We start from the raw sequence: 21,338 nt of genomic DNA, 5'->3' as shown, positions 1-21,338 counted from the left end.
CTTAAGATTTGGCTCCTTTTTTTTAATATTTGGCTCAATCTCATATGCATATGAGTCCACTTTCTTTTTTTATTTACAATAAGTTTATAATGAGTTTGTTTATAAAAAGCACCAACTTTTATGAAGGATGGATAGAAGTAAATTTTACAGAAACATCTGAGTATTCTATTTTTGCTTATAAATTGTGGTTTAAATTTCAATGCTTGGGTTGATTGCTAACTTCAAGCATTTAAAACTTATAAATCATGTAATAGATTTATTTGTTCATTACTTAGTGTTGTACCTTAGCATATTCCAGCAATAGTTCAGGATCAGAAATGCAGGCGAATTAGATTGCGGAGAGTTCTTGAAGATAAAAGTTATACATCAGGATATTCAGTCCAGTACACATATGCATAGAATCACATTCATGATCTTTTTTTAACAATTTGAAGTACCTGGGTTTCAAGTCATGTCCTAGTTTCGCTTTGGTTCACATTTGACCTGATAGGCTTGTAGGAGAATGCAAGCATTCTTTGTTTGTTGGAGTCAAGTTGTCGATCGGATATGCCACGGGAAAAAATTATCATGATTGTACAGATGTTGGTAGAGGAAAATCAACTAAACGCTCCATCATCTGGAGCTGATCGTACGGAGCAATCTGTGAAATGATGAAGAAGTTAAAAAAAAAAGGATAGTTATACATAAGAATGAAAAATAGAACTGCTTATACTAACTTTGTTAGTAATCATGTTATATTTGCATTAGTTGTTTGCACTATTTCTAATGCATAATACATGGATATCCAGGTATAATGAGATGACATAAAATTCTGTACCAACAATTAATCCTGCATTCCTGCTCCATATGATTTTCATTGGTAGCTAAGTCAATGCTGGTGGGTAAATATCATAAATGTGCAGAAATTATTAAGCGCAACATGAACAGAAGGATTTTCTGAATGTCAATGAGGGCCATGCTTCAACTGAAAATGCACAAGACATGAACTAGTCACAAGTTTATCCCTTGTTAATCACCATCTTTTTTACAGTTGAACTGCTAGATTACCAGCCATTCCGTTTGATTAGGAACTGAAGATATTGAAGGTTAAGACAAATACAAGGAGGTGTAGTTTCCATACTAGCTACTCCCATTATCAGGTTTAGCCCTAGTTATGTAATAATGTTTCAATTGAAAATTAAATTTGCTGAAACCTCACTGACGCCAAGTTGTTAGTTATGTTATTGCTGTTGATATTAGGTTAGTCATGAAGTTGACAATTACTTGCCCAGTAATAGCCAATTCTTTATCGCTCTGTGGTATTGTAACAAATCATAGTCATTCATAGAAAAAGAAACATTGAATAAGTCAAGTCACCTGGTTAAATCCATCTGGCCACGTTATTGACACGGCATAGTTTCCCATAGGCCGAATTTCTTCAGGTTCAATATCTTCTGGAATGTCACCATACTGGAGCTTTTGCTCCCCAGTCCACTCATCCTGTTTTGAACCAAGAAAAAGAAGACTGAAGAGGGGGAAAAAGGATGAAGCTGAATTTAAAAAGAAAATTATAGTAGAAAAAGCACAGCACAAAGAATTGTTAAAGTAATTTTTTCTTCCTAGAAAGTAACAATTTTTTTCTCCAAATCATTAGTCAAATGGCCTAGAGTAGCATTTAGATGGCTAGAAAGGAACATTTTGTCTGCTCCAAATCTTTGGTCAAACGGTCTAGCACAGGATCTTGCTTGCTTCTACCATCTAGATTAATCTATTGACTTTGTTAAAGGCTAAAAAGTATATGGATTTGACTGTGGACTTTTTGTTTCTATTTTTGTGGTTCTACACTACAATTTGTTTGTGACTTTTTGGATGCTTAACGACATAAGCGGCTCTATAAAGAGTCAAAATCCTATAGCACCAAATAAGCGGTTAGACAACCCGACACACAAACTTATCCTAAAAGACTCGAAGACATTTCTGATGCATTTCTCCCTATCTATACCAAAATATTAGATATCAAGTATCTTAATTTCTGTCATGGCCTTCTGCATGTGACTGTGTCCATGTAGAAAAAACACCCACGTACCACACTTTGGGCAGAGCGGTCATTCCGTCTTACTGTTGCAGGATGAAGAAGGAATTCTTCCTCTGAATCTGGTACCTTAACCTTTATTGCCTTAATGGATTTGTCATAGGTAACTGCTGTTGATACTAGAACCAAAGAGGATAAAAAAATTAACATTTTGCTTCACCAAGAGCAACTTGAAAGGGATCAGGTACATAGAAGACAATAGGTAGGTACCTTGTTGGCGAATTTTGGCACACTGTTGCACAACACAAACTCCAAGGTTCTGAAATGTCTTGGCAACTTCACCTTGAGGATCAGCCACCACTTCAGGTGTTCCACTATCACCAGAAGCAGAAAGCTGCAAAATTAAATGTAATCAACTATAAACTTGAGTAGGATTTCCAGCACATTCAACACATTCTATTTTTATGTTTAATACATAATGACAGGATGTAGTTAACAAGAAGCACATCAATGATCAATAATTGAGTAAGCCATAAAACTGATGTGCTTGAATAAAAGAGTCTTGAGGCTTGCTCAGGAAAGTTTAAGAATCACGGAAAGATAAAATAAATGCTTACATGCAAAGTTATCTAACTAGAGACACACATAATTAAGTACAGATGAAGCTTACTAAATATACATCCTGAGAAAGAAAAGGAAAAGCTGATGCAATGATGCTTTCTGACCAATTAATAACAGAGTTATTTCAAATATGCAACAGAAAAATAAGCACTAAAGAAAATCATACAACATACTGTTGGTCTAATGGGAAGATCAAACAGATGAGGGATCCCAAACTGCTGGACGACCTGTAAAGGAAATGAAGTAATCAGTTATGCAATTTTTCTGTTGTACACAAATGACCTGAGTATCAGTACTTTAAATTATTTTACTATCTATTAGGAATGAAAAGTAACTTCAGGATAACGATGCATGCCTGAGAGCCCGAACCTCTGCCAAATGGGTAGTAGCGTTTCCCATCAGCATCAAAGTGGCACATATTTTCAACCACAGCAACACATGGCACCTATATGCATTAACAGCAACACAATATGTTAAGTTATGAAGCATAAAATTAAAGAAGGTTTCACCTACTGATAAACTTGCAATTCCTTCCTTCAAATATGCATATCGAAATATATCTAAAAGCAGGTACAATATATGACGCTGATGTTTTAATTTAAAGCTAAGCTAATAATATGCCATAATAACATTTATCTCATACTCGTCGGTTTATTTGTAAATTAATGCTAGGTTGTATGGAGAAAGAGGAAACCTTAAGCTTCGAAAACATACGAACTCCTTTGGCAACATCAATGAACGCTAGCTTCTGAGGGGTGGTAACAATAACAGCAGCTGTTAATGGGACTACCTGATATTTTCATTTTAAGCAACATTAAACACAATACTGTCAAGATTAAGAAAGTATGATAGATTACATTACATGCAACAACTATAATAATATAGAAAAAGGGGATGTTGCTAGCTATTTTTGTCCACATGGGTATGCTTAACAATTTGAAAAATCACGAGAATTTTACTTTAAAGAAGAAAGAAAAATATGTAAGATTAGATAGAAAATCTAGTATTGAGGGCAGATATCATAGAAAAGAACCTGACATAGAGTAAGCTGGATATCACCGGTTCCAGGGGGCATGTCAATAACAAGGTAATCGAGCTCTCCCCTATAAATAAGAAGCAATCAGATTTTCAGAGTGAACATTATAGTGCCAGAAAGTTATAATTCTAACAAGATAAAATGATGCATATTCGTTAAGCAATGCACAAACAAAATTCATACAGTTTACCAAATCTTGTAAACAACTCAAATAGCATATTCAGAATCATGTCATACCACTCTGCAGTTGTCAGAAGTTGATTGATGACCCCAGAAACCATTGGACCTCGCATTATTGCACGACCTTGTCCGGCAAATCCAAAGGATACCATCTTGACTCCCAAATATTCAGTCGGAATGATGGTTCTCTTTTCTGGGTTCTGAGTAAGATCTAAAAAGTCAGAACAACACCTATGTGCAAATAAGATAAATGTGAAGTTCTGAATACTACCATCTCTAGCAATCGGTTTTCAGGGGAGACCATTGTTGGTAAACTTGGTCCATAAACATCAGCGTCAAAAATACCAACTCTAGCTCCCATTCCAGCCAAAGTATATGCCAGATTTACAGCAACTGTTGACTTACCTACACCCCCCTACAGAGTTTCCACATACAGGATTGATGAAAAAAATTCAACAGAAGGCATTTAATTTTACTTAGTTTAAGTTTCCTGCAGGAAAGACAACATGGCTAGAAGGGCACAAAACATGTAAATATATTTACCTAGCAATGAACTAAGAAAGAAAGTTTACCTTGCAACTTGAAACTGCCACAATATTTGAAATTGTTTGCAGACCTGCTGGAAGTTGTCCAGCAAAAATAGGTTTCGCTGGTTGTGCTGACATGGTTACACTGACTTGACTGACCCATGGAAGCCTGGCCACCACCTCATTTGCTTGCTGCTCAAACTGTCATGCATTAAAAATCTTGTATTACTGTTTCAATATTCAAGCCAAAGATAACATATATTGCATTTGCAAAGAGGCAGGCATAACAAGAAGATGCATTACTGAAAATAGTCTGCTATTTGTCCATAGAAAACAATGCGCACAATGGACAAGATAAGAAATAGAAAGAAAAGTAAAATGAGTTTCATTTTTCAAAGGAAGATCCACAAGTTCTTATTACTACTTAGTTTTGAGTGAATATATCAAACAAAAGTCTACCATTCCTAATATACATCAGTTCTTGATCAAAAAATGGTGATTGTGTCATTTACCATGTCCTTGATTGGACATGCTGGTGTTGTGAGCTCCAATCGAAAGGAAACCTGAAATGCGAAGTTGAAACTTCTTAGCAGGTGCTTTTTTTCCCCATTTTTTAATGTATTTTAAGAAATCTTCAACATATTTTCCAAGTGACCTCTCCCAAAGCTTCATCAATGAGCAGATCTTTCACAAAACCACAGGAGACAATATCTGTTCCAAAGTCTGGATCCATGATTTGAGACAAGGCTTTTAATACATCACCCTCAGCAGTTCCAATTGATGTGGCCGAAGAACCAGCTGCCACCAATCAAATTAAAATTTAGATGACTTAAAATAAAATCCTGAAAACATTTTAAGCGATAGTATTACTCCCATTGAACAATAAACCACCTATATATTAGGCAAAAAATGGGGGTAGAACGGTTTCTTTGTGCGACACAGCAATATGGCCACAAGATCACTTGGTCATCTCCTACCATCCTAACAACTTAGGATATATATATATATATATATCTATCTGGAACAATGATAGTAAAATGCAAACGGGTTAAATCTTTCCAAAAGTTTTATTTTATTAAAAGGAAGTATTCACTTTAATTCAGAGGCCAAATTAAGCATGCCGGGCATGTAGACATACAAGCTTTTTATAAGAGACTGAGTTATATTCTGACTTTGCAACACATTAAAGAGTGAAAAAATTGCAGATTTCACAGCAACGAACTTAAAACTTTGATTTTCAGGTTGCCTAAACACCAACAAGTAAAATGACACATAATAAAAATAAACAGTAAAAGAACTACTTCTTTTCAACACAACAATAAGCACAACAGCAATATCATCCATCTTTAAAGCCATTCCATATATTTCGAGAGCCAAGAGATAATCATGCTTCCCGCCAATGTTTTCAGCTTAAAGAATCTCTCTGGCTTGAAAAGAAAAGCACTGCACATGTGGGATTTAGAATGAAGCGGCAAGATAAAGTTTCTGAATGCCTGGGTTTTGCCTTCGGTATGATATATATGGAGTATTACCCTCAAGAGAGGCAGCTTTTGGGGTAAAGCAGCTAAAATTGGACCGTTTATGTGATACCCAGATCGACCTTTCCAGTTTTTGAGGCTGAAAGAAGCAGTAGGCAGCTGATGGTTGAAGACATTTCTCAAGTGAAAGCAGTCCTGCAATGAAGAAACAGAAACCTTCAAGTAAAAAACTGAACTAGTTTCACTAGTTGCTGCTAACATGAAGCACATGTTAAGCTACCTCCTTTTAGATGTTGCTTTGTAGTTTGAAAGGAGAGATGAGGCCAGGATGGAGCATGAAGAAGTTGCATTTTAGAGAGGGAAGGAAATGAGAGAACTTTTTCTTCAGTGTTTGCAAAGAGACATTATAAGAAGTTAGCGGTCGGCCGTTGTGAGCCTCATGTTTCAGTTGTCCGAGTGATAAAATTAATGGTTCAAGAACTAGAAACGACAACGTTTCATCACGCTGTCCGTCCACGTGGCATTTCGGTCTGGCTCTGCATTACAAGATTTAAAAAATTGCCCACTTTTTTCTTTACGTATTCTATATTCAACCCAGCCTCATTTTTGTTCATTTCTTTTTCTTGGACAATTGGGATTTGTATCCATCCAATCTACACAAATATGAACAAGCTGCATATGGCAGCAAATTAGTTTGCAACAGTAACAACATCAAGAATAAAAGCAAACATTATACCAGCAGCATCTTCCTCCAGTCCCCAATTTGTAATGAGCATCCCGTTGATACTGTCCCCTGCAATCTCCTGTAAACCTTGAAGCCTGTATCTGACAGTTTCCTTGACACGGTTGAGTGTTGCTGAACTGGTATCGGCCTTTGCACCATAAAGTCTCCTTTTTCTCTCCAACTAGACAACGGAAATATAGGCACTCCAGGCTATCCTTGGCATAACTGCTATCAATCAAAGCTTTTCTTTTTAAGGCTTTGCTGCACCCTTCTGAATTCACTAGACCAATCGAATTGAAGGATTTGGCCCCAAACCTGCTTAGTGTAATTGCTAGTCTTGAAAAAGTGATCCCTGGTTTCCATTTTCTCATCATAGAAAACATAAGTTTGTGTTGCGAGAGGAGATCCCCCAAGGGCTAATTCCATGCTGAGTAGGTAGCCTGTCCAGAATAACCATTCAAGCAAATAATGCGATGCCTAAGAATATGATACTTAAACCATATAACCTTGACAAAGGAAAGGGAAGTATTCGTTAGTTTAAGCAGTTTCTTCCATCCCCAGCTGTGATTTTGAGAAGTTTGAATTTGCCATAAGGTCCTACCCTTGAGAACATGGATTTGCATCCAAACTATTCCAGATGGATCTTGCCTTCTGTCCAGAAGGTTGAATTTTTGTTGATTTCAGTATCACCCTTGAACAATTTAATTTGAATTTAATCACGGTTCCATTGAACTACTAACCAAGGTCCGAAAGAATTGTTCCCAGTGTTGCCCCTGTTTAGAGTTTCCTCTTTATTTCAATAATACAGTGTAATTCCAAATGCTTAGGCCTTCTGCATATAAAAGAAAAAGAAGGCATGTTTTCTCTATCATTTTCGTGAAAGAGTCATCGCTTCCTCGATGAACTGGCAAATAATTTGCCAACAGAAATTACCAGTGACATTGTGTTACTGCACCAATTACTAAGCAAGAGTGAGATGCAAAATTCTAACCTTTTGTTCAATAGACATGAAGACAACACAAAAACAAAAGGGTAGAAGAAGAAAATTGAGGAACAAATATGTGACCAAATAAAATTCAAGATTAATTCATATACCCTTCTTTGAATTAAAGAAGGCAATAAAGCATCCATACATATATTTTCTCCATGATTAAAAGTCTACAGCTTCAAATGTAACTAGGATGTTTTAGGAAATGAAAAGTGCCTTCTACAACATGAAAACTCACGTTCAAGGCCCCCCTTCAACTAAAATAGGAATTGTGCCAGCAATCGGCATCCCAAATCTTTTGCTGAACAATCTAGTCCGCAATACAAAGAATCACCTTCTGAAAGTGATTAGGAAAAAATGCCTGTACAAAGTTGGTGAAACAATCAGGGGTAAGTTATCACAAGAAAAGAATAATCATGAAGCAAACAGCAATCCTGTATTTTAGAATGCCCTGCACTAATTTAGTGCCACAGCTTACTACAGAATCCATTTCGTGGCCTCTTGCTAGATATGATATCAGAAAATGAGTCAACCAACTGCCCTGCCAAGCTACTTGGATCATCAATCAAGGTTTGAATGAATGTGTTGACCACCCTACGTTCCTGCTCTGTTGACCTCAAGCTAAACCATGTTAGTAATTTCAACCTGAATTCTTGGTTAATATAACCCTCACATTCTAGCCATCTGATTATCTTCACACAGGACTCAAAATTTTCATCCAAAGAACCTGAATCATTTGAGATTCGAAATGGTGACCCATTTATGAGAGTGCTATCACAGTCATGTGTCTCTTCATGTGAGTTTTCCACTCTTTTCCTGCACAACTCCGTATGGGAATCAACAGCAGGCACTTCCCCTGTTGGCCCATTAGTCCAGGTGGAATCACCACTACCATGTGATCTTGCTAATCCATTCTTCTCTATTTCATGAGAAGCAGCATCATCATCTGCCTCCACAGCCTGTTCTAAAGTGCAGCAACCATTATCTTCATCCCTGGAGGACTCAAATGGAGGAGTTAGTTCTTCATTTAGATCAGGCACAGAGACAACATTTAAGTCAAGCCCACGTGAAACAGATGGCATATGATCATCTTCTCGAGTTTCAGGCATAATAATTTTGCTGGCTCCACAGCATTTTTCTACATCAGCACTGCAAAACCCTTCAAAGCAGCCTTGCTCTTGAGCCCAAGCCAGACGCAGGATCTTTCCAAGGTCTCGAACCTTAAATCCAGAAGAACCAACTGCTGGGAGCTCCTTTGAACCTAAAGAACTTCCTTCAATATGGGTATTCTCTTTCTTCTGATTCATGACAGCTGTGGGATTAGGATTCTTGTGAACTATCTCTACACTCTTGGTGAAACATTTAGCCTCAGAATGGCCCAAGTCACCAGCTTCAGTATAAGAAACAATGCGAAAGGTGTACTCAGTACATGGCTGCAGATTAGATATCAAAATCCTTCTCTGAGTTCTTGGAAATACAGAGATAGGTTCTTTTGTATGTGTCTCGTCTCTACTCTTAAAATACCAGAGCTTGTAGCCCTTAATATCATCAGGTGATGCAGTAGACAGTTCAATTAGAATAATTACAACAGATGACGACGTCACTTCTTCAAATAGAAACCTGCAAGCAGCGGGACGTGAATCTGCCCAAAAAGGAAAAGAGTTGCTCATATAACTAACTTCAAAATAATCAATAGGAGAAATAGAAACAGCCATTGTGAGTTCTAACCTTGGCACTTTGGGCTAGTATTAGACATGGTCGCCAGCCATTCATCTGCTTTTTCAATTGCAAGAGAGCATAGTTTCTGTATATCACCAGCAACAGAAAGCCTGCTGACAATTCCCCGTGCCATTTTGGCATGGACTCCATTCACTGGGCCCACTTCTTTTTCTAGTTTGGCCTTAGCATCTCTCACAAACTCATGCAGTTCTTTAAACCGAGAAGTCTCATCTAGGAGCCTGTAACTCAAGTATATCCTATAACAAAGAACATCCAGGCGGCGAGCATCCTTGGCTATACTTAGTTGCTTCTTCCAACATCTGCCAGTAGCAAGCAAATCACACCAATCCTGTCAGCCCAAAGCTGAAAAACCTATACCAGAAAGATAGAAATAACAGTAGTTACCATATTCTCTAACACCTGATTCATCACATTGAGATTATTTTCCAACATCAAATTTGTTACAAGCAGCAATAAGTATGTTTGATGGAAATGTCTGTTTGATCCTAACAAAACAAGAAAAAGAATTCCCCAGCTTCCTAACAAAAATATGACACAATGATAAACGTGGACATTCTGAAGACAAATAAAGTACAATAAATTTTCTTAACAAATGAAGATCTCAACCAGACTGGACTTGAGTCATTGCTTGCAACCACTTCAATGCAAACAAAATGCAATTTGTAAGGTTAGAAGAGGACAGAATTCAGCAAGTTGAATGAGGCATAAGCTGCAAGCCAATAACTTACCCCAATATACCTGAAACTTTACCACATGAAGCACAACAATAACTACCATCTAGCTGCATCAATTGGCCAAGATCAACGACCCCCACCTTCTCACGTTGAAGAGCACACTCAATATGGCATGACAACCCACAATAATCCCCCTCGCCAGATTCAGAGGTGCATACCAACCAAAGACTTGGGTCCTTATTGTCATCAAATAAGTGACAGATGCAACATGAGCATCTCTTGCAAAATGTGTCATCTATGGACAGAACAGCTCTGCAAGCAGAGTTTTTACATATCCATGAGTTAGAAAATCCAAGATCTGGAGGCAGCTCAGAAGCTGGGAGCACCCGCATCGGGTTCTCCCCCTTTCTGTTCTGCTTCCTAGAGGAAGGCTGACTGTTCGCAGTGGATGAGGCCTTTCTCAACTCTGGCTTCTTGATTGTCTTGTTACTCAACCTTAAAGCTTCAGTCATTTTGCTCTTTGAAGAAGCTGAATTTTTCTTTTCTTTATCAAAACAGGTTCGAAGAAGCTCCTTTCTTGGACCTGATTTCAGAAACTCCTGCAGGAGTTCTGGACTTCTTGAAGCATCATCTGAATGGCCATTTTTCTCTGGGGTGCTTTGCACACTGGATGAAAGACTCTGTAAGCCAGAAACTGCACAGAGAAAATCAATGTGAGACAGTCTTTGGTGGGGCGAAAAACACTTAGTAGGAACTAAAACCAAAATTTCAAAATGAGGACAACAGATATCACACCACAGTTTTAAGCAGAAAGTAGTACTAATAGTGTGGATAAATTAAGTACTAATAGTGTGGATAAATTAAGTCATGAAAGAAGTCGAGCTTCAGTGTTCTGTGCAAAGAGGCATGAAACATAACTTTTTTCTCCTTTCCAAGAACCCCCATTCATGAACCTTTTCTTTCAATAGTAACTTATGTGAGATGTTTGGCTATCATTTAGGTGATATACTTTTTTGGCCCCTATTCTCAACCCCTTGACATATGTAACTCCCACAACTCAACCCTTTCTAAAGACATTAACATAATTGGCAAATGTCAAAATTGGTTTCTATACTCATTCTCTAAATTCAATATTGCAAGCTGCCAATTGGTTCTTAGAAGGTAAATATCTAGATGGGAAAGGAAGTCAAAAATAGCAAGACTTCAATAAGTCTAACTGCAAAAAAATAAAAAGATAAAGATAAAAGAATAACATGAATACCAGCAGAACTAGATAAGTGATGCATGTATAAGGAATTCGTAACCAAAGTATAAACAGTGCTGGAAATATTGATAATTTGACAACTAAAATGACAAAGAAATGAAAGGAACAATAAGGAAAAGGGAGTCGATGCATGTTAGGCTACTGACAACTCATGGTTATATTCACTATAAATAAATTCATCCACGATCAGTTGCAGACTTGCGTTACATCCGATTTTCACCCAAAAATTAAGGGAGAAGGAAAGATGGGGGAAGAAGAAATTCTAATCTGGTCCACTTGCTCAAAAGATTTCTCAAACAAATTATCCAAATTCAAATATGTAAGACCCAAATTACAATTATCTGCATGCATCTAGGCCATATCAGATCTTGAGGATCACTTCATTTCGCAAAGCAACAAAAGAAAAATACAGAAATAACAAGCAACTTTATAAAGGATAGCATTGATGTGAACCAGATGTTCCAAGTATTTACTAGAAATTTGGAACCAGATGGCATATGTATAAAATAAAATCTTCTACAAGAGAAAAAAGCACCCTTTTTTTTTGTTTAAAAAAAAAATCACACAAAAGAAATGAAATCCCATTTCTTATAAAATGAAAAAGAAAAAAATTTGAAAGCTACATGAACAGGTATTTTTCAACAAAGAATTAACAAAAATTTTGCAATAAACGCCATTCATATTATGAATAAAAGAAAAAGAGACAAATTTTTCAGTCCAAATAAAACGGCCACGAGATACCTGATGGACACCAGATCCTTCTTTACAATGGAAAGAGAGAAAAAAAAAACAAATTTTAAGAATTTCACACTGGAAGAGCATCCATGGAGCAAGCTGCAGCACAGATTTGCAAAGCAGCCTGAGTTACAGTTAGGGTTTCAAAAGAATCCCTTATATTTATATGCTCCATAGAGAAAAATATCTATTTGGACCGGGTTATTGGACTCGACTTGGTCACACAAAGATCCATATGCAAGTAGTCAATGGTTCAAACAAGTTTCCAATATTGACACAGAGTCAGATTAGTAACCTGATTGGTCAACATCACATAATTCACAATCGTTTTAAACATTCTACCGAAAACAGAATCACAGAAAAAGGTGTAAGCAGATTAGTTGTAAAGACCAGTGACATTAAGTTCCTTATAAATATGCATACCATTTATCCATGATATCATCAAACTTTAAATTAAATGAAAATGAGAGGTAAGTGGTTTAATTTTCATGGAATTAAAGGGGAGAAAATCCTCCAACTCATGCTGGCAAGAACCTAAATTATAGCCAAATCTATAGCCAGCTATTCCTTTTCAATCCAGCAGTAACCAACGTCTGTGGTTGGTTTGATTCATATACCATGTTACTTGCTCATCTCAATTTAAAAGCAGTTTCAAATTCTGATGTGGCATTAAAATTTGTCATAACGTTTTTCCTCAAAAGCATGAAACTTGGTAAAACACTGAGATTGAGATTAAGATTAAAGATTAATTTTGTCGATGTGGAAGAAACCAGCACATTTATCATACATACCATAAACATCATGCAGAAAAATATGTGAGAAGAAAGGAAGGGTTCAGCAGCATAATCAAATGACTGAATATGATAATCCCCACAATAATTTATCATATAAGTGATTAAGTTACTTAAAGATAGGGTTAATCATAGTCATTATTCACCCTGAAATAACACCCATGCAAGAATTTGTTTCACTGACCTTGTAATGAAAATGGGAAAGAGAAAAGCAAGTCAGGGTGAAAGGGGGATTGCATATATACTGAAGATGATTCTCAATGAATTCCATTTCATACAAATGATTTAGAGTCATTTCATCAGTAACCAGGATTGGCTTCCATAGATTAAAGTCCACTAAACACCTCACGCAGCCTTACAATCCATTAACATAATTTAAAGTATCTTTTCCCAAGGTTCAGAGTCAGTTATCTCAGTACTTCAAACGACAATACAAACATCACAACATAAAGCTAGAGTGACATTAGTATCTTAAAACTCTCCTTTGACGAACAATCTCTTCCAAGATCAAGGATTCAGTAAGATAAAAGCAGGCAGTTATAGAAAAGAGCACAGAGCAAATATGAAGAAGATCATACCTTTAGCAAGGAATTTATCTTCTAAATCCATAATTTAAATGTTGAAACCCACAAAGCTTACCTCTCCCCCCCTGTAAACATTAATCAATATTGACCAGTGAATTATCAAATAATAGACTAATTACTTTAAATTAAAAAAAAAAACAGAATCACAATTTCCTCATTAATGAAACCAAAAAGAAAACAAAAAAGCAATAAAAGCTTTCCTCCTATCTGCATGTGGAAGAATATTTTACTGTTTATTTAAATTTTATCCTTCCTATTTCTATCTCTGCAATGCAGCTTACAATCAAACAAGAAAAAAAAGACAACAATAAATAGCAAATCGACAATTAAAAACTTTGCAGCAAAAAAAAAAAATATATTATCATTTTCTCATTAAAACAGAATCCATGCAATAAACAAAATTTTCCAGCCTCTTAAACCCAACAAAAAAGATTTAAACTTTTTCACAACATTGCAAAAATTGATTGCTTTATACCATTAGAAAAAGAGAAAATAAAACAAAAAGAAATTTCATGAAGAAAAGCTTATTTAAAAAGCAAAATAACAACAATGCCTGTGAATTTACCAGTGAATAAATTCAAGGAGTTAAAAAAAAAACACATTAAAAAAAACCGAATAATAATTCAAAATTAAGGAAAATCAAATGTAGGATAAAGTAAAAGAGCGTAAATTTAAAGCGGTTAACTGTACCAAAAAAAAAGGAACGTAATTTGACAGAACCAAACGGAAGTTTGAAGAAAAGAGCCAAAACTGAAACGAGAACGGATCTGAACAAATAAAAATAATAATAACAACAACTCCCATAAAAATCATTTCCAAAAAAAGGAAAACAATTAAAAGAGAAAAAAATGTCTAAGATAAATACCTTCGTATAATGGGGAGGAATCTAGGGTTTTAACGAAGCCAAACCCCCCAAAAAAAAAAGAAAAGAAAAAGAAAAAAACTTTGAATCCAAAGAGAAGGAAAAAAAAAAAAGGAGAGAGGAGAAAGACTCTTCGTTGTTAGTTGGCTTTTGAGGAGAGAGAAGAGAAAGCTTGTACGAGTTGCTAACGCTTCGGAGCTAAAAAAGTTCAGGGGAGATTCACGCGCGTTTGATTTGTTGTTTTATTTAAAAAGCGGGGTTGGTTTCTGGTTGAGCAGAAAAAGTACGTGAAGCACTGTCTCTTCTTCTGATTGATGCGTGATGTAACAGCTACTGGGGTAGCGCGTGCTTGATTGTTTTATCCATAGATTATCTATTATTTATTTTTTAAAAATTTAAAAATTTAGGGTTTGTTGGGCCAAAAATTTAATGATCAAATCAAAAATCGTTTAACGTTCAGAACCGTTGGATCAGAGGCGTCCTGGCTCTTTTCTCTTATTGGGGAATCTAATTTTGGTTTTTTAAACTGTTGACCAAAAGACTAATGATTTCTAATTAATGGATTAATTAATACGTGGAATTATGACACAAGTATTGGGGGAAATTAATTGGAGGGATTAAGGGAAACTCATGGGATTCAGAAACGAAACAAGAACGCAACACGTGGCAGTAGAATCTTCAAAGCAATGGGTGGGGGAGGCAAAGAAAGGGAATCAGTCAAGGAAAATTTGCCGTGTCAAGTAGTAGACGAGAGAAGGTCGTACTTGTGAATTTTCATGATTCACATTCAAACACTTTCCCTTGTGCTTTTGTACTGAATTAATTAATAATATAAATGATAAAAAATTCGCGGGCAGGTGAAGAAATTGTTGCCTTTTTGTTGACACTTATATCAGTTCTCACATGGAAATACTACAACACATGTCCCTTTTGCTTTTTCTTTTCTGCTGATAATGACTTCATGGGTTTTCTTTTTCTTTTCTCTTGGATTTTAACTTACCCTAGCTAGCTGGGTAAGCTCCTTGAATCCAAGTGCTTGCAAAGTTAGGTTAATGAACGAGTCAAAGAATCTAATCAGTTTTTAGGGTTCTCGATATATAACACTGAAGAAGAAAGTCTAGTTCAGAAGAAGCAGCCGTAAGACGGTAACCACAAATTTCAACTATCAACACATACGTGCATATGATGAACAAATAGGATGTAATGCTTGCTGTACAATTTGACTTTAGGGTTCGGTAGATATGGTTTTCTGCTCTAGCTAGGAAAGATAGCTGAGGGAAACCCTAATCCATGCAAAGTATTTTGTTTTGGTTTTTTGTATGGGGGGCTGGCATATGGTTATGGGTTGGTGAAGAACAATAATCATACAAAATCTGATATGGAGTCGTGAGTTTTGTGTGGTTCAAGTAGGAGCTGTTGGTTGGCATTGGCAAAGACAATGCAGCTGTTAGTTGGCGATGGATTGGAGTCTTATCATTATTATGGATTCCACAATATCCAAAAACATTGAGTACAGCGACATAAATGTGTCCTACAGACAATTAAAAAAGCCGACATAAGATGTGACCCTGTATCTAACGCGATATTTGCTATCTAGCCATGATAAAGTCAGAAAAGCTCTCTGCAATTCCCCGCAAAGTGGATCTAATCTAATCAAATTGATATTACTACTGCAACCACTAGTACTATGCCTATTTGTATACAGTAAAATTGCAGTAAATTTTTGTTCCCTCAGATGGATAAATTACTTCAAACCCAAATTAGAATGTATAAATTATATGATGAAATTCGAATTTAATAATTATTTATTGATGTTAATACTAGTTTTGTCAATTGAATCAATTTTTATAGGTAAATTTTGAATTTATAATTAAATATAGTAATATTGGACACAACATAAAAAGATACAGAATTAAACAATTTATATTTAATTTTTATCGTGTTTCATATTTTAATCGTATTAGATACAATTAACAAGTTTAATTAATCATGTTATCATGTTTAAATATGTATAAGTGACATGTTTAATGTTAATAATGAATTTTATATATATTATTTATGCTAAATTTTATTATATTTGATATTATTATTATTTTATTATAATTATTGATTTTAAATTTGAATAATAAAATTATATTTAATTTTAAATATTTTAAATTAATTATGTTAAATGTATCAATCGTGTTATGAAAAAATCATATTAATCATTTAATCATATTTATTAATTATGTTGTGTTATATAAAATTCTAACACGTTTAATAAATATGTTAATCATATCGTGTTACATAATTATTAAATGTATTTATAGATGTGTTTCAGATACTGATATGAATAATTATTTGTATTATGTTTATATTTAATCTTATCATATTTCATATCTTAATGATATCAACATAATTAAAATACAAAAACATGAATTATCATATTTATTTATAATCATTTACTGACGAGAATAAATTTATCTATTGAATCAATCCCTCGCGAGCAAAAGTGCAGTGAAATAGTTCTTCCTTAAATGCAAAACCTGTTACCTGTAAAGGAATTCATTTGCTTGGATTGAAGATTTTATGACACATGCAGTAGCAGTAGCTAATCCTTGAGAAAAAACAATTGCAAAAACAGCAAAAGCTTTAAATGTCTGCTATTTTAATGCATGGAAGTTGAGTTAAAGGTATTCGGAAAATATGACAATTGCCTTTATCTGAACAGGTTATAAAGATATATAAATACTCACGGGAAGCTCCCTTTTTAATGCTACTGTTCACCTAACTTTCTACCCGGCCAAACCAAAGATCTGATCGATTGGTCTATTAAAAACACATGTTAGAGCAGTAGTGCATGATTAACGGATCTGTCTTTCTGGATCCCAGGTAACGTAAGGGCATCCTATTAAACACAACCATACAGGCATTTTTTTTTTTGGGAAAACAACCACACAGAATTGTATATGCTTAAGTGGTAAAAAGAATTGAAAAAATGGAAAGGACAATTGTTTATGTAAAATGGTATAATTTTTTTTTAGTTTAAAAATCACATCACCAAATAAATTAGAATTAGGTTAAATATTTTGTACAGTATCACATCAGCCCTTCGTATCCGGCATTGTAAACATCGTCCTAAAAACACTATATACATGGCAGCGAGACTGGGGGCAGGCGTACCATACGGCGGTGACAATAGAGAAGGTGATTTTGTCACATTTCCGATGAAAGATTCGGTGATGGGTAAAGTGTAAGCAACCTAATCATAGCCTGCAGAGTGATGAGTCCTCTCCAATGTCCAGGAGATAAAAATCGTACCCCAAGAAGCCAATGGCTAGGGGCACACACCATCTCAGCTGGCATACCTTGATGGACGTAAAGCTCCTCGAGTTCAAACCGAAATTCATTCTAAAAGCCCAACAAAAAGGAGTAAAAGAAAAAGGGGGACAATAATGAAGCCTCCCTGGCAGTACTTCAATTTACTGCCAAGCACTGGAAAAGAAGTTTAACTACTAAAGAGGACTGCAAGTATGCCTGCATGTAGCTGTCAGTTTTCTCTTCTCTTTTCCTGGTTTTATATTTGACGTGAGAGATGAAACAAAACAAAACAAAGATGGTCTGTAACGAGTTTTATTCAGTATAGCTATATAAACATTCAGCACGGCTGCCTTGTAGCTGTTTCACATTTGTTCGGGTACTCTTTAATTTGTTCCAAATTATTACCGTCAATGCGAAGGCTTCAAGTTTATATTTTGATAATCATGCAATAAATAAGTGTTAATTACAAAATCTAACGCTAATCTCTTATCTGAAGCTAATCATACACTTTGGTAAAACATAAACTTGCTTATGGTAAAGTCTTCTAGTAATATAAATATGTAATATACACAAGAAATGAGTCCTCCCACCCACTATTGAAAATCATTAACCACTCGAAAAGGCAGAGGAATAGACCTTGAGTCAATTATATGATTCGAAACCATCAAGCATATTGACAACCTGGGGTGGGTGGTTTGGATTCCATATTCTCGACAATGATGACAGGAAAAGAAAGTTTTGAGGGACTCATGGTCATGGAGCAGTCATTGGGAAAATTAAGTTGTATGTATAATTGTTATTTGCATTTTGGACGGCTTGGAAAGTGAGTTAAGCTAGAAACTTGTTAAATAGGTTTTTCAAACCACCATTCACCAAACTCCAACCCTCATTTTGCCCATGTCAACTGTAATTCCTTCCAACTATTCAACCCACCCACCTGAATAACCCTTGAAACTACTACTAACGTATTATATCTTAGTTTCCATTGAATTTTTACATACCTTCAGGTAGCTGCGTAAAAAACTAGGTCATATTTTCTCTTCCTGCAGCATGTTAAGACATGACAATGTACCAAACACGAATTTGTTGGTTTTGATGTCAGAAATTTCGTAATCTTGCTAGCTTCTTCACAATTTAAAAGGTAATGATTGTCATGATATCGGTTTTCAGATGAGTACATTTACGAACTTGCCATGTGGGGTCAAAAGAGAAAAGAACAGGCTTGGAGTAAGGGAGAATTTTACCATAACTAGTTTTAAAACATCCACAAGACCTTCAATAATGGGGACCAAATATAAGGAGAAGATAACACTACTGCAGAAATCCGGGGTACATATACACAAATAGATTCTGGGCGATAAAATTATCAGTAGGCTTAAGTCTAGATGAGACTAAAATCTTACAATTACAGAGGACAGATGTGTAATGTAATCTGAGCAGCAAACACAACGCCCTGTGAAGAACCATAAAGTAGCAGGTTAGGATTGAATGATAAAAGAGACAAGCAATTAAAACTTGGAAAAATTGCACTTCACACCAAATGCCAAGATGAGAAATTATCAAACTATCTATGCCTCATCCATTATTCCACTAAAAGATCCACTCAATGATATCTTTCACACATTCTTCCCACGGCTTGAAAATTTGTTTCATGCAGTGTGCATGTCATGGTAAAATCTTAATACAATAAAATTACTAGTTTATAAACAATATAGTTCATTTGAAATGCAAATCAATTTATCCTCGCCGTTCACAATAATCTGACTTTTCAACAACAGTATCATTGAAGACAAAGATTAACTCAAGCGGGAAGCCCAAACAAAATCAATAACAAGCTATATGCTGAAAGCATGACATTTCAATTTGAAACTATGTAAATAAAATATCACAAAAAATAGCTCCACTTGTAAACGTATATAACCCAATTTATGCCTAGTAGGCTAGTAATCCTGTCTCCATTACCACCCAGAGAAGAGGACTTTAGGAGATAAAGTAGGTAAAGTTGTCCTCTCCACAGCCCTTCATAGCAGATCAAACTTCAGCATCAGTTTCAAATTTCATCTCTTCTTCAAAGTCTCACAGTAGGTCAATTCAATTAAAGTTAGATGTTCATGATCATGGAAATTCAACAGAATTTCACTTTCATTGTATAATTACAATACCAAACTTCAAATAAGCTTATTCTACAAGAATATATGTTCACATTTACATCTAACAAACTAATAGCCCAAATTATTCAAATTTTACTGCATCACAGGGTTGGTGAACATTATGCAAGTCAGCTACTTCAATGATGTACACACTGCAGGATTAGATTATTAAAAAAAAGCCCCAATAGGGAGGAAGTGGCATTGCAATAAGAGACAACCTTCAATACATCAACACAGCTAGAACAACATAATCCAGATAACTCTTGATGGCTAATTATTATATTAAATAACTGGACAATAGCTTAGATTAAAAAAAAGCTTCATCAAACTAAAATAAAGACAGAGAACGTCACATACTGACACTAGCATATGCCCAAATCAAAGACCATTATTGGAAAAAAGCCACTTATACCCATTTAACTTACAAGTTCATATATACAGTCCCATCCTCCTAAATCAACAAATTTGACATCTCATTGCACAAAATTAAAACTCAAGTGTTCAACCTCAAGCAAGCTTCAAAATTAGACAATCGAACTGATTATTCAAGGTCAATTATAACTAGTCCATTAAAATTGGCAGAAAATTTCAAACCCATTACCAAATTTACAAACTTTGATCCCTCAGTTGGGAAAAAATCGTCACATGTCGCTTTCAAAGAAATTATCAACAAAAAGAATTGGTACCAAAGAAAGAAAGACAAGCAACCCCATTAGCACTAAAATCTTCAGTTACAAGGTTTTCCAACAGAACAGTTAAAATTAAATCGAGGGAAAGGGCACTTTGAAACTTTTCAAAGTTCGGAAAGTCAAACCTTTATTATTTTAGTAGTTAGTTTTAAGAGGATGAATGCTGGCCTTCGCAGAAGGGGCTTTCGTCGAAATTCTTAGCTGGATATTTAGCCGTAACCATCCCAACTTCAAAGACCAAATTATCCCCACTGGATCGGATCCCCGTTATGGACCACCACTTGAACAAAGCCCGGACTCGGATGCCGTCCAGCTCCGCTATCTTACCCTGGTCAATTTTCCCCGTTATCCGCTTGGAGTACGTGGCCAGGTAGTTGTCAGGCGGGAGCGTGATCTTACACGTGCCACCAAGCTCGACGGCGAAGTGGCCGGATGATTGGTTTAGAGTGTACTTTTGGACAGAGGCGGGAAGGAGACCGACTGGGAAACCGTAGGTCGTAAGCTCGGTGTGAGCCTGGGTGAGTGGCGGTTTCGGGATATTTGGGGTCTGGGTTTGGGAGGAGAAGGGTAGAATAATGAAAAGGAGAAGCGAGAAGAGAAAGAGAGAATTCTTCATTTTTCTTTAAATTGGTCTCAATTTTCCTTGCTCGGTGCGAATGAGGGTTTTGTTCTTCTTTATATTTTTTCCTATTTTTCTGTTTTTGTTTTGTTGTTTAGGGGCGAGGTTAGTTCAGAGGAAGAAGGACGTAGGAAAGACAGCAGCAGTTAAGAGTTGGATGACGACATGACGTGTTGACGAGGTAAAGCCATAAAGGGCAGAGAAACGACATCGTTGTAGGTTACATGCAAAATGCCTTTTCACCGCCCTTATTCTGCCGAGATGGGCCTTAAGACAATTTATCTAGCCCAATCACGTACTATAATTTCTTGCTTGAGGCCCATGACTCAATAATTTTAGGCTTGAAAAAGAGACCTTTATCCCCT

General features: G+C 35.8%; 3 protein-coding genes across 3 annotated transcripts; all 3 read right to left on the bottom strand.

Moving 5' to 3' along the window:
* Positions 1-304: 304 nt before the first annotated feature.
* Positions 305-6,293, bottom strand: HCF101 (ATP binding protein). Its single transcript, XM_018128275.2, has 15 exons — positions 6,134-6,293; positions 5,908-6,048; positions 5,031-5,173; positions 4,888-4,938; positions 4,421-4,576; positions 4,120-4,263; positions 3,906-4,048; positions 3,666-3,735; positions 3,327-3,422; positions 2,988-3,077; positions 2,806-2,859; positions 2,282-2,405; positions 2,066-2,190; positions 1,357-1,479; positions 305-640 (listed from the first exon to the last, which is right to left on the bottom strand). The coding sequence occupies exons 1-15, from the start codon at positions 6,201-6,203 to the stop codon at positions 566-568; spliced, it is 1,605 nt and encodes a 534-aa protein (XP_017983764.2). The 5' UTR covers positions 6,204-6,293; the 3' UTR covers positions 305-565.
* A 1,346-nt stretch (positions 6,294-7,639) lies between these two features.
* On the bottom strand, positions 7,640-14,419 carry VRN5 (Fibronectin type III domain-containing protein). The gene is made up of 5 exons (XM_007013184.3): positions 14,219-14,419; positions 13,348-13,418; positions 10,034-10,673; positions 9,294-9,604; positions 7,640-9,207 (listed from the first exon to the last, which is right to left on the bottom strand). The coding sequence occupies exons 2-5, from the start codon at positions 13,376-13,378 to the stop codon at positions 8,027-8,029; spliced, it is 2,163 nt and encodes a 720-aa protein (XP_007013246.3). The 5' UTR covers positions 13,379-13,418; positions 14,219-14,419; the 3' UTR covers positions 7,640-8,026.
* A 4,318-nt stretch (positions 14,420-18,737) lies between these two features.
* On the bottom strand, positions 18,738-21,135 carry LOC18588637 (DUF538 family protein (Protein of unknown function, DUF538)). The gene is made up of 2 exons (XM_007013183.3): positions 20,480-21,135; positions 18,738-18,968 (listed from the first exon to the last, which is right to left on the bottom strand). The coding sequence occupies exon 1, from the start codon at positions 20,968-20,970 to the stop codon at positions 20,503-20,505; it is 468 nt and encodes a 155-aa protein (XP_007013245.1). The 5' UTR covers positions 20,971-21,135; the 3' UTR covers positions 18,738-18,968; positions 20,480-20,502.
* Positions 21,136-21,338: the final 203 nt, after the last annotated feature.

The sequence above is a fragment of the Theobroma cacao genome, chromosome 9 (genome assembly GCF_053813885.1).
Source record: "Theobroma cacao isolate CCN51 chromosome 9, ASM5381388v1, whole genome shotgun sequence".
Taxonomy (NCBI): Eukaryota; Viridiplantae; Streptophyta; class Magnoliopsida; order Malvales; family Malvaceae; genus Theobroma; species Theobroma cacao.
Note: the sequence above shows the minus strand (reverse complement) of the source record. Positions and strands in the feature narration are given on the sequence as shown.